This window comes from Salmo salar, chromosome 01 (assembly GCF_965601325.2).
Source record: "Salmo salar chromosome 01, fSalSal1, whole genome shotgun sequence".
Taxonomy (NCBI): domain Eukaryota; kingdom Metazoa; phylum Chordata; class Actinopteri; order Salmoniformes; family Salmonidae; genus Salmo; species Salmo salar.
The window spans coordinates 415,001-429,231 of record NC_138291.1 but is presented as its reverse complement, the minus strand read 5'-3'; the positions used below and the strand labels follow the sequence as shown (position 1 = coordinate 429,231).

Sequence of the window (14,231 nt, the reverse complement as noted above, 5' to 3'; positions counted from 1 at the left end):
GATAACACTGAAACTCTTGTTTGTATAGCTGTGTAGGCATGGGCTTGGTCTCATGGGTAGAATGTAATGATGTAGGCAGTGACATCACTAAGGCTGGACTTCGGGCTTAACCTTTCCTATGCGTGCTATGTTCCTGTTTGCAACTTCTGTCTGCAATTTCATTAATAAATGAATGAATGATTTACTTAAAGATATTGTCTGAATGCTAATTTCACCAATGTGCCAATGATCGACAAGGAACAAGGAACGAACCCCCAACACTTCCATACCCCTTTCAAAGGCACTTACATTTTCTGTCTTGCTCGTTCAACCTCTGAATGGCAGACATGCACAATCCATGTCTCAATTGTCACAAAAATATGGCTTACAAATCCTTCTTTAACCTGTCTCCTCCCCTTCATCCATACTGATTGAAGTGGATTTGACAAGAGACATCAATAATGGATCATAGCTTTCACCTGGATTCACCTGGTCAGTCTACAGTACATTCGAAAAGTATTCAGACCCCTTGACTTTTTCCACATTTTGTTATGCTACAGCCATATTCTAAAATGTATTAAAATGTTTTTTTTACTCATCAATCTACACATAATACCCCATAATGACAAAGCGAAAACAGGTTTTTAGACATTTCTGTAAATAATTATAAAAAAATTAAATGAAATTTTACATTTACATAAGTATTCAGACCCTTTACTCAGTACTTTGTTGAAGCATTCTATATTAAGTACGACACACGATCAAGGGATACTACAGTGTGTAGTATAGTATTATACAGTATACTACAGTTTACTATAGAATTCTATAGAAAGTTCTGTAGTATTCTATAGTAAACGGTAGTATTTTTTTATGTGGGTTTTGCTGCGCCACACTCTGTAGGATTTCGTCCCCTACGCATTCATAACCTACAATATATTTTTGCACTTAGCAACAGAGTGCCATCTACAATGTTTTTTTTTAGTTATCTAACTATTCTCTCATTGATTTCATTTACTTATTTCAGCTATTTGAGTTTGGGTTTTCAGTTTTCTAATGATGGCGGGACATATTATTCTGTTTTAATGTTACTGCTGAATCACTATGATAAATATAATAGTTTTTCTTCTGTATATTTTTACTAAAGCTGAGATATACTTTGAAGTGCAAAGTGTAGGAATAGACAGGTGAAATCAGTCATTGATACAGACATGGTGACGTAGCAGGAAGATTAGAACACTGTGAACCAAGAGGTTGTGAGTTCAAATCCCAGGTGAGGACATGATAAATAAAATTACTGTATGAATACACAATGTAATCATGTATCTCAAAAATGCAGTTGAAAAGACTTTATGTTAAAAGCATTGTGTGTGTGTGTGTGTGTGCCCTAGCAGTGCCAAAAGACAAAGAGCTGTGACTGGATCAGTGCTTCACCAATCAGGGCCTTGAAGGGCTTGGCAACAGTAACAAGGGGTGATGTGTAATGAAACTAGTGTTCCCTGGGTAAAATGTTTTATTGGGTGGCCGGAAACGTTTCTTTGAAACCATCAGGTAATGTGCCCGGGACAAACCGGGAACTATTGACCAGAGCCCTATGGACAGCCATATATTCCCTATATGTAGCTTTCAGCTAACCCATTGCTTTCTACAACAGATAATAATACGATTAGGTTATATCTTCTAACCCAGATAATAATACGATTAGGTTTTATCTTTACATTAAAAACTTGTGGTCTTGTTAAATTCAACTGGGTGTTGACAGTATGGAACACAATACCATCAAGGAGTTTAGAAGGGAGAAACTCAAACTGTTATTCTATAGGCTGGTATCCATGCAGCTGTTATTCTATAGGCTGGGATCCACACTGTTATTCTATAGGCTGGGATCCATGCAGCTGTTACTCTATAGGCTGGGATCCACACCATGCAGCTGTTATTCTATAGGCTGGGATCCATGCAGCTGTTACTCTATAGGCTGGGATCCACACCATGCAGCTGTTATTCTATAGGCTGGGATCCACACTATGCAGCTGTTACTCTATAGGCTGGGATCCACACTGTTATTCTATAGGCTGGGATCCACACTGTTATTCTATAGGCTGGGATCCACACTGTTATTCTATAGGCTGGGATCCACACTATGCAGCTGTTATTCTATAGGCTGGGATCCACACTGTTATTCTATAGGCTGGGATCCACACTGTTATTCTATAGGCTGGGATCCACACTGTTATTCTATAGGCTGGGATCCACACTATGCAGCTGTTATTCTATAGGCTGGGATCCACACTATGCAGCTGTTATTCTATAGGCTGGGATCCACACTGTTATTCTATAGGCTGGGATCCATGCAGCTGTTATTCTATAGGCTGGGATCCATGCAGCTGTTATTCTATAGGCTGGGATCCACACTGTTATTCTATAGGCTGGGATCCATGCAGCTGTTATTCTATATGCTGGGATCCACACCATGCAGCTGTTATTCTATAGGCTGGGATCCATGCAGCTGTTATTCTATTGGCTGGGATCCACACCATGCAGCTGTTATTCTATAGGCTGGGATCCATGCAGCTGTTATTCTATTGGCTGGGATCCATGCAGCTGTTATTCTATTGGCTGGGATCCACACTATGCAGCTGTTATTCTATTGGCTGGGATCCATGCAGCTGTTATTCTATAGGCTGTGTCATGACGTTGGCCTCTTTTGGTACAATTTTGTGATACTCAGAAGAGACAATATAGCCATATTACCATAAAACTGTTTATATAATAGACTCAGTTTAAGACTTGCCTCAAATGGGTGTATGGAATGTATTAATAAGGATAAAGCTTTTGTAAGACATTGAGATGCTATGTACTGATGTAATGTGATAGAATTGTATTTCTGTAACCAAATCTAACTCAGTCATAGGCACGCCCCAGGGACACATACAGGACCAGGCGTCATTTGACCAGCCTGTTCGATGGGCACTATAAAACACTCCCTGATTTACATTTCCTCAGACCAGGCCTACACTCCATGGCCCATAGGTTTTACCATCCAATTCCTCTACTGAAAGTGAACCATACCACGTGGTTAACTTTTAGACTATTGATATCGACAGAATAAGAACAAGTCTTTGATATTAATTATTAGTCTGCAGCTAAGTAAATTATATAATCGAACGCGAAGACCAACGAAACCACCATTCTATGACGACATTAATGAATGTCGCTCTGAAAGATCCATTCTAACCGAGAGAGAGAGAGAGAACGCGGAAAAAACTCTCCAACAGAACCGAACTCTCCAACAAAGAACGACGACACACTGAGCGTAAATATATATTGATTGCAATTGTTCCCGAATGAGTGAGCCTTCAATTGTCAATTGTAATATTAATGAACTCTGTGTAAACTTCTCAGCTGACCATTTATGACCCATTGTTCAACAGGCCGACCAGCCTGTTTAGCCCACAAGGGCACATTCCGATACCAATCCTTTGTGACAATAATTACTGTTTGTATGTTTTTCTGTTAATTACTTAGTGTAGTAAATAAATGATTTTAAGACAATTGATGTATGGATGATTTTAGTAAAGACTGGGTTCATTTTTCATTTCATTTTCATTTTAGTCATTTAGCAGACGCTCTTATCCAGAGCGACTTACAGTAGTGAATGCATACATTTCATAATTTCTTTTTTCCCCGTACTGGTCCCCCGTGGGAATCGAACCCACAACCCTGGCGTTGCAAACACCATGCTCTACCAACTGAGCCACACGGGAAACCTGTATGTTTTTCTGTTAATTACTTAGTGTAGTAAATAAATGATTTTAAGACAATTGATGTATGGATGATTTTAGTAAAGACTGGGTTCGTGCAGATACAACAATTTACGACGTTTTGGAATGAGACTGGACGAGAGGTAAATACACCATTTAAACTTAAGAAGATAATCGACCTATACTATAATAGAATATAATATTATAGTACAGGAAAGTTGTATTAGGAAAATTATAGCTTTGTAATCTGAATATTCTCCTTGGTGCCCCGACCTCCTAGTTAATTACAATTAAACGATTAATCAGTTTAATCACGTGATAATAATTACAGGGAGCTAATTGATAAACATATCTTCAGTTTAATGGTACCCCCAAAGACACGACATTTGGTGCCCCCTGTGAGAAATCTAAGATAGAATTGGACTTTGCTGTGAAATTCTATATATCAATTGTGCAAACAGAATTGTACAAACAGCCTGCTATGTAAACAAAGTGATTGTGCATTTTCCATTGAGAGAAGCTATTTAGAATAGCTCCGGTCTTATGTCGATAGCAGTGAGGATTAAATTCCAGATTTAGTCCGTTAGGCCAAACGGTACTACTTCTGTCGGTAAATATTAACTTCTAGAGTAAGGTTAGAAATTAGAGGTTAACTGTCCGGGAACCGAGCCGAATAATTTGCCTACCGCACTAAGAAAGTGTGGGCAGACCGTATGCGTATTTGTAGTTAAGTACCGTGTCGCTCCGGTCAACATAAACGCTAGCAGAATATGCTGAATGGGGTTAAGGTGAGACGTCACTAGAAAACCCACCCTTTCCTATTTTGGTGCTTGGAAGGATACTCCTGAACCAAGTAGCAATAGCTTAGCATTACGGGTAAGCTAACAGAGAGGGAACATTTTACCCTCCACCGTAACACGTTTAAAATTTCTCCGCTAGCGCGACGGAAGTCCGACCTTTGTACTTCCGTTTTAATTTCAGCATTCTGCACCCTGGTGGTGAAGAATTGCCAGTACATCTCTAGGGGAAATTCAAACGTGGAGCACGTCTCATTCAATTTAACTAACAAGTGAAATTGCCAGATTTACCTTTTCAAGTGGATCTTTCAAATAATATCCAAAATTGATTGGGCGTCTACAATGAGACATGATTAACTTTTTCCAAACTTAACTTAGATGAAGCAATGCTCTCAGGTTAATTGAAAGTTAATTCCCAGATAGCCTATACAGGTTTGATATATCATAAATAGATTAATCAGTCAAATCTGCTTTAGCAAGGCACAGTCAGTAAAACCCCTTTACGGACGCTCAGCCCCAGGGAGGTGCGTACCCTAGTGGTGAAGGGTCCCAACATTTGAACTACGGTTTACACTTATGATATCCAATCAATGGAGATTGTATGGGTTATCGTCTCATTCAATTTAATAAGTTAAATTGTCGAAAATACCTTTCTAGGTTCTTCCAATTAAATGAGACAACTTAAACTTTGCATATTAACCTGGATGAAGCAACCTCTCAGGTAATTCAAGTTTAATACCCAGATAGCCTACCCAGGTAGGACTAATCATTGGCATTGATTAATTCAATTTGCTTTTGCAAATTCATTCACGTCCAACTTCCACAGTACTGTACAGTACTGATGGTTCATTAACGTCTATAAATAGATTAAAATCGTCTTTGCAGCTCCCAACATTCCAACATTTTGGAAAATTAGGAAAAACATTTTTTTTTCCCCTTTCAAATGTTCTAATAATGTGCAGGCTATCAGAGGGGGTGGTCCCCACTCGCCCGCTAATTAGTGAACCTCCACCCGTAAATGGATTGATCTCTGACCTCAGCAGCGATAACAACCCTAATTATGCCATTAGTGGAAAAGCAGACAACAATGTTTTCCAAAATCAACCATCGGGCGCAGGCCTCGTAAAGGTTCTCTCCAGTCTAGCTCTGATGTCTTGCCATCCGAGATTGCCATCTGTCCAATACCGCAGTGCACAGCTGAAGCACGAGCAGGTAACGGTAGACATAAAGGGACAGGTGGAGAGAACCGGGAAACCAATCACAAATGCAGAAAAGGGAAAAATTCTGCTAGCTATGGAACTGCGTTCGAAAACTGAACAATTAAATGTAATTGCAAAAACATACGACGATGAACAAGCACAAGCTCTTCAACAAAATCGTTTTCTACAGGAACAAAATCATATGCTACAGGAACAACTCGATTTAGCCAAAACTAAATACGATGATGTCCACGCCAAACTAGATAAATCCGAAGAGTTATCTACAAACAGGAGCTCTCAACTTGACAACATGCATGCTGTTTTGTTGAATGTTACTCAAAATAACACGGTGCTCCTCAAAGCGCTGCAGACCAAAGACGATCAGTTAACCTGCCAGTAACTAGAATATGCATATACTTATTACATATGGATAGAAAACACCCTAAATTTTCTAAAACTGTTTGAATGGTGTCTGTGAGTATAACAGAACTCAAACGGCAGGTCAAAACCTGAGAGATTCCTTTACAGGAAGTGGCCTGTCTGACCATTTGTTGAACTTCTTTTCCATCTCTATCATTTACTAAGGATCTCTGCTCTAACGTGACACTTCCCACGTCGTCCATAGGCGCTCAGAGCCCGGGAAAAAACAGAATGTCGTCATTCCAGCCCCAGGCTGAAACACATTATCGCCTTTCTCAAGTGGCCGATCAAGAGACACTAGCTTATGCGCATGACCCCGACCGCCCCCGCCTTTGGGATTTTTTCCTCTGTTTGCCGAAAAGGAGATTCCCTGTCGGAATATTATCGCTTTTCTACGAGAAAAATGTCGTAAAAATTGATTTTAAACAGCGGTTGACATGCTTCGAAGTACGGTAATGGAATACTTAGAATTTTATTGTCACGAATTGCGCCATGCGCGTGACACTTCTTTACTATTTCGGATAGTGTCTGGAACGCACGAACAAAACGCCGCTATTCGGATATAACGATGGATTATTTTGGACCAAACCAACATTTGTTATTGAAGTAGCAGTCCTGGGTGTGTATTCTGACGAAGACAACAAAAGGTAATGAAACTTTTATAATAGTAAATATGATTATGGTGAGTGCTAAACTTGCCGGGTGTCTAAATAGCGAGCCCGTGATGCCTGGGCTATGTACTTAGAATATTGCAAAATGTGCTTTCACCAAAAAGCTATTTTAAAATCGGACATATCGAGTGCATAGAGGAGGTCTGTATCTATAATTCTTAAAATAATTGTTATGCTTTTTGTGAACGTTTATCGTGAGTAATTTAGTAAAATGTTAGCGAATTCCCCGGAAGTTTGCGGGGGGTATGCTAGTTCTGAACGTCACATGCTAATGTAAAAAGCTGGTTTTTGATATAAATATGAACTTGATTGAACAAAACATGCATGTATTGTATAACATAATGTCCTAGGGTTGTCATCTGATGAAGATCATCAAAGGTGAGTGCTGCATTTAGCTGTCTTCTGGGTTTTGGTGACATTATATGCTGGCTTGAAAAATGGGTGTCTGATTATTTCTGGCTTGGTACTCTGCTGACATAATCTAATGTTTTGCTTTCGTTGTAAAGCCTTTTTGAAATCGGACAGTGTGGTTAGATTAACGAGAGTCTTGTCTTTAAATGGCTGTAAAATAGTCATATGTTTGAGAAATTGAAGTAATAGGATTTTTAAGATTTTGAAAATCGCGCCACAGGATAGCAGTGGCTGTTACGTAGGTGGGACGAATTCGTCCCGCCTAGCCTAGAGAGGTTAATGAACACAATGACAAAGTTGGATGATAAATCAGCAGAACTTATTGAAGTCGCTGACCAAATGAATGATGAGAGAACTCAGGTGATGAGGTTGGAAATATTGATTTCTAAGCAAGCAGAGGAAATCTCATCACTGAATCTCTCGCTCCGTACTCAAGACCTCTATCTGCAAACCATGACAGATAAGTTTGAGACCGAAAGGAGCAGGTGTGACACTCACGTGTCCAAAACCAGTACTCTAAGCGCTCAAGTGGACTCTGCAATGCAGCAGAATTCCACCCTTAGGTACCATCTGGAGGAAATCCAGAATGGTCACGCTCTACAGCGCGACTTCCCATCCAAGCAACCGGAGCCCTGTACTCACAGGAGTGAAGACAATAGGTTTCAGACCTTGCCTCCCTCATGTGTCCCTCAGCCTTCTCCTCTTGGCCCTTCGGCACTGAGTAATATGGCGCCTCTTGGCCAACAACAACAAGGCTTGGCTTCTTCTCTTGGCCTTTCGGCCCCAATCTCTCCACAGGATGAAGCCAACCCTCTCCGCCCGCTTGGCGCAGAATACCTTGACAAACTCGTCAAGAATTTCCCCACCTTTGACCCCGTTCCAGGTCAGCCAAACGATACTGAGACGTTCCTAGCTGACATAGAGGACGCGTTGGGTGGCTACCCGAACGCTACGGGTTCTGACAGGGTTTACCTGTTGAAGCGAACGTCGAATAGACACGTGACGAGGTTCATTCGTCTACAACAGCAACACGTGCTAAATGACTATGCTAAACTTGCCACAGCTTTGAAATTAGAATTCAGTGGTTCTGCGACTCGCAAACACGATAGCTCACTGGCTAACACCGTCAAACAAGCTCGGAACGAACACCCACAAGCTTTCTATCATAGGCTTCGTTCAGCTTACTTTGGCCTACTCACAGAAACAGGAATGGAAGAGCTGTTACCATTCAAACAAATGTTTCTGTCGAACATGTATCCCACCTTCATTACCTACTTGGGCCCTGCAGCCCATGTTGGCTTGCCTATCTTACAACTCAGAGAGCTTGCAAGCACAGCTTTTGAGGCATCAAAAGTTCACAACGCTAAGAGCCCTGACCACTCAGTTTTGAAGTTTAACCAGGAGCACTCACTCCAGTTAGAGGGTGCATTATCAGGTATTGGAGCGTCTAGAGATGACGCACAACAACAGTTTCTACCACGAAACCATGATTCCAATAACCTCCGCGGTCGAAATAACTGTAAAGTACGTAGCCATCAACATGACTACCGCTACAATCGACCCGTTCACTACGTTCCTGCACCCAACCCACAAAAAGTGTCAGAGCACAAGGGTAACAAAGGGTTGAAGGACGACCAAAACATAGACCAATGTTCTCCCGAAGTCCCACTACGGGAAGAACTTAAGCGAGAACAATTTGAGAAAAGGGTAAAAGATAAGTCACAAGGACTAGACGGGGAATTACCGGACACCAGGTCCGCAGGAATTAACACCCATAGCATGGACGTTAAAGTTCAAATTTCTCCCGCTCTCATTCAAGACCCTATCCAGGGCCCGCTTGATCAAGAAACAAGCCCCCGGGCTCTGTCTATAGACTCTGATACAAAAGTTGCGAAGAAAAAGGTCAAACGCTTCGTTAAAGCCAAGCCCACTCAAAATCAGAAAAGTCAATCTGCTTCCATCTTGAACAGACATGGCACATCACGTCGTTGCGAACGACCACTCCACTTTGTGGGGAATATGTCCACTAACCACGAATCTAAACGGCCATACCTGGAAACAGTCCTGGAGGACTGCTTAGCTTGTCATGCGCTAATTGATTCGGGTGCGACAATATCACTCATCTCTCAAACATTGTTTGATGATCTCAAAAGGGCTTTGAAGCCAACTAAACGTTGGTTAAAAGTGGAACGATGCGACACTAAACTTCGAGGGGTCACTCAGACTACCTCGCCTCTCACATTGAGAGTCATGCTGAAACTACACTTCCAGGACGTATCGCTCGTTCACCCTGTGTATGTTACCAGCCTCGAAACTGTAACCCTGCTACTTGGAGCAGACTTGATGGATCGGTTACTCCCATTGATGGATTGGAAAACCAACCAGGTATGGTCACAGGCCACAGTGCCTTCTCCACTGACCACACCGTCTCCCCCTAACGCTAGCTGCAACGCAGTCCTTCACGAGGGGTATCTGTCGAAAGCACCCCTTGAGGAAAATACGTTTAGAAACCTCTTGGTACAAAATCCGATCCACGGAGATAGTACGATATCTCGACACATTCCATCAGCCAACCTGATTGACCATTCTTTTCATGATTTCGAGCCAGCTGTCTCTGTGAATAAGCAACTTCCCTCCTCCTTGCAGTCATGTAATACGGTAGTTGAGATGAACTTTTCTTTCCCTTTGGACACTTCCGCAAGCACTGCGGCCATCCCAGCAAGAAAAACATTGATGCGCAGAGTATACTCTGCTTCCGATGATACACCTTCCGCTTTGTTGGGGACTGTCACCCCTTACAATGACACTAATGGCGTCAGTCCAGCAACTGACCCGATGACTCCCACTTGTGAAACACTTTGCGATATCACAGACCGATATCCTCGTCTCAGTTCACAGGTAATGAAGAGGTTGCCACACATGGACGCGGTGGTGACTGACATGCCTCGACAGCCACTGAGCATTTTGAAGCACAAACACCAGGAGATTTGGTTGAAAGGTTACAGCCACTCTCATAAAAACGCGGCCGCTGACAACTCGTACATAGGGTCCAACCTTTTCATTTGCGCATCGGACACCAACACCACCCACTGGTGGGGGGGTCCCGAGGCACAAAGGGGGGGAATAGTAGCCCAGACCCATGATGAGCCTCATCGAGGCCGGTGGGGGGTCGAGACTATGGACAACACCGTACGAGGCCGCCAGAGCATAAATCAAATCTAGTTGTAAACTCCCCTATGAGAACAGTGAGGAGCAGACAGGCCCCTAGACGGGGATTATCTTAGAACACATCTAAGATAGTACTGAGGTGTACCACACTGGTCGTAAAAGGAAGTCCAGTGGACTTGTCCACCTCCAAAACTAATGGCATCAATAATCATTCTTTGCCATGCGTAGGTTCAACTACAATACAACTAGTAAAATGCTCCAATCATGTGTTCCGGTAGATAATATTTCAGAATAAATCGGTAGGATAACTGGTCCCCTTGAGTACCAGTACCAATACCAGCTACAATCAGTAAGAAGGTTAGAGACTTAACAAATCAAATTACCATTGACAACAGCGACATAGGAGTCACTGGATCCATGCAGCTGTTATTCTATAGGCTGGGATCCACACTATGCAGCTGTTATTCTATAGGCTTGGATCCACACCATGCAGCTGTTATTCTATAGGCTGGGATCCACACTATACAGCTGTTATTCTATAGGCTGGGATCCACACTATGCAGCTGTTATTCTATAGGCTGGGATCCACACCATGCAGCTGTTATTCTATAGGCTGGGATCCATGCAGCTGTTATTCTATAGGCTGGGATCCATGCAGCTGTTATTCTATAGGCTGGGATCCACACTATGCAGCTGTTATTCTATAGGCTGGGATCCACACCATGCAGCTGTTATTCTATAGGCTGGGATCCATGCAGCTGTTATTCTATAGGCTGGGATCCACACTATGCAGCTGTTATTCTATAGGCTGGGATCCACACTATGCAGCTGTTATTCTATAGGCTGGGATCCATGCAGCTGTTATTCTATAGGCTGGGATCCACACCATGCAGATGTTATTCTATAGGCTGGGATCCACACTATGCAGCTGTTATTCTATAGGCTGGGATCCATGCAGCTGTTATTCTATAGGCTGGGATCCACACCATGCAGCTGTTGGAAGAGCACATTTATCTCTGGCCGTCCACTGGGGCGTATTCATTACGCTGATTCTGTTGCGAAACGTTTCTTAAGTTTAGTAAGCAAACAGAACGAAACAGAGACCAACCTGAATGTGTCCAACAGAAACCCTCCTTTTGCTCTGTTTGTTTCCAATGATTGATAGGTAGCTTAAACTTATTCAATTCAACCATTATTGGGTTAAAATACACACACTGTATACATTTGTGAACAGCCATCCTGATCAACCCCAATCCGTAAGGAGCAAATAGCTAAACGAGAGAGCAGCAGTGTGAGTCACATCAATGCGCTACGTAGAAGGTAAAAATACATGATATCCATTTAGCCCCTATAAAGACTAAAGACTATTCCTGCTCTTTTCCCACAATCCATTAAACACATTTGGTGTGTCGTCATAGTGGTCTCTGATTGGTCGTCAGACTCGCTCAGGTGGAACAAACTTAAACTTGGCCTTTTTTCAACGCTGATTTGAATGTCATTGAGAAAACAGAAAGGTGTCAAAGACTCTTTTCACAAACATCCTTTCTGAATTTAAAAGTAATCCTCGAAGTAATCATCTAGTTTTTCAAAAGTATCTGTAATCTGATTACAATATTTTTTTGCTGGTAACGGATTACCGTAACAGTTACTCCCCAACCCTGTGTCACTATGTAGGGAATACGGCTGTCCATAAGGCTCTGCTCCAACCCTGTGTCACTATGTAGGGAATACGGCTGTCCATAAGGCTCTGCTCCAACCCTGTGTCACTATGTAGGGAATAAGGCTGTTCATAAGGCTCTGCTCCGACCCTGTGTCACTATGTAGGGAATACGGCTGTTCATAAGGCTCTGCTCCGACCCTGTGTCACTATGTAGGGAATACGGCTGTCCATAAGGCTCTGCTCCAACCCTGTGTCACTATGTAGGGAATACGGCTGTCCATAAGGCTCTGCTCCAACCCTGTGTCACTATGTAGGGAATACGGCTGTCCATAAGGCTCTGCTCCGACCCTGTGTCACTATGTAGGGAATATGGCTGTCCATAAGGCTCTGCTCCAACCCTGTGTCACTATGTAGGGAATACGGCTGTCCATAAGGCTCTGCTCCAACCCTGTGTCACTATGTAGGGAATACGGCTGTCCATAAGGCTCTGCTCCAACCCTGTGTCACTATGTAGGGAATACGGCTGTCCATAAGGCTCTGCTCCAACCCTGTGTCACTATGTAGGGAATATGGCTGTTCATAAGGCTCTGCTCCAACCCTGTGTCACTATGTAGGGAATACGGCTGTCCATAAGGCTCTGCTCCGACCCTGTGTCACTATGTAGGGAATACGGCTGTCCATAAGGCTCTGCTCCGACCCTGTGTCACTATGTAGGGAATAAGGCTGTTCATAAGGCTCTGCTCCGACCCTGTGTCACTATGTAGGGAATATGGCTGTTCATAAGGCTCTGCTCCGACCCTGTGTCACTATGTAGGGAATACGGCTGTCCATAAGGCTCTGCTCCAACCCTGTGTCACTATGTAGGGAATATGGCTGTTCATAAGGCTCTGCTCCAACCCTGTGTCACTATGTAGGGAATATGGCTGTTCATAAGGCTCTGCTCCAACCCTGTGTCACTATGTAGGGAATACGGCTGTACATAAGGCTCTGCTCCAACCCTGTGTCACTATGTAGGGAATACGGCTGTTCATAAGGCTCTGCTCCAACCCTGTGTCACTATGTAGGGAATATGGCTGTTCATAAGGCTCTGCTCCGACCCTGTGTCACTATGTAGGGAATATGGCTGTTCATAAGGCTCTGCTCCAACCCTGTGTCACTATGTAGGGAATATGGCTGTTCATAAGGCTCTGCTCCGACCCTGTGTCACTATGTAGGGAATATGGCTGTTCATAAGGCTCTGCTCCGACCCTGTTTCACTATGTAGGGAATACGGCTGTCCATAAGGCTCTGCTCCGACCCTGTGTCACTATATAGGGAATACGGGGGATCAGTAGGGAATTCCCACGGGGGACCAGTACGGGAAAAAAATGTATGAAATGTATGCATTCACTACTGTAAGTCGCTCTAGATAAGACCGTCTGCTAAATGACTACAATGTAAAATGTAAATACGGCTGTCCATAAGGCTCTGCTCCAAAGTAGTGCACTATATAGGGAATATGGCTGTTCATAGGGCTCTGCTCCAAAGTAGTGCACTATATAGGGAACACGATGCCATTAGGGACATAATGTATATAGTAATAGAGACAGAGGAAGGTTGAAGGTTTGAAGGTTTAAAGGTTTGCTGGAAATCTTGTATCTACTTTCTGTTACCTGTCTCTTTAAGGGGAACTTAGACAGTTTCTGGATGGGCGGGGAGGGCAGGGAATTCTGGGTAGACATCCTCATACGACAGAGGATGATGATGACGACGGCCAGGATGAAGAGCACGCAGCCCGTCACGTAGATCAGGATGTCAGCATAGTCATCCTCCTTGTCACCATCCTCCAGCGCTGGAAGAGATCAGGGGTTAGAGGTCAGGGGTTAGAGGTTAGAGGTCAGGGGTTAGGGGTCAGGGGTTAGGGGTCAGGGGTTAGAGGTTAGGGGTTAGAGGTTAGGGGTTAGAGGTTAGGGGTTAGGGGTTAGGGGTTAGGGGTTAGAGGTTAGAGGTTAGAGGTTAGAGGTTAGGGGTTAGAGGTTAGAGGTTAGGGGTTAGAGGTTAGAGGTTAGGGGTTAGAGGTTAGAGGTTAGGGGTTAGGGGTTAGAGGTTAGGGGTTAGGGGTTAGAGGTTAGGGGTTAGAGGTTAGGGGTCAGGGGTTAGAGGTTAGATGTTAAGGGTTAGAGGTTAGG

The 14,231-nt window shown here is 43.2% G+C and overlaps 1 protein-coding gene across 1 annotated transcript in view; it reads right to left on the bottom strand.

The window, feature by feature from the left end:
- Positions 1 to 14,231, bottom strand: part of LOC106560212 (fibroblast growth factor receptor 3) — a 172,173-nt gene that overhangs the window by 48,966 nt on the left and 108,976 nt on the right. The window contains exon 9 of the mRNA XM_082956570.1: positions 13,716 to 13,894. Within this exon, the coding sequence (XP_082812696.1) occupies positions 13,716 to 13,894 (179 nt within the window). The remainder of the gene's footprint in view (positions 1 to 13,715; positions 13,895 to 14,231) is intronic.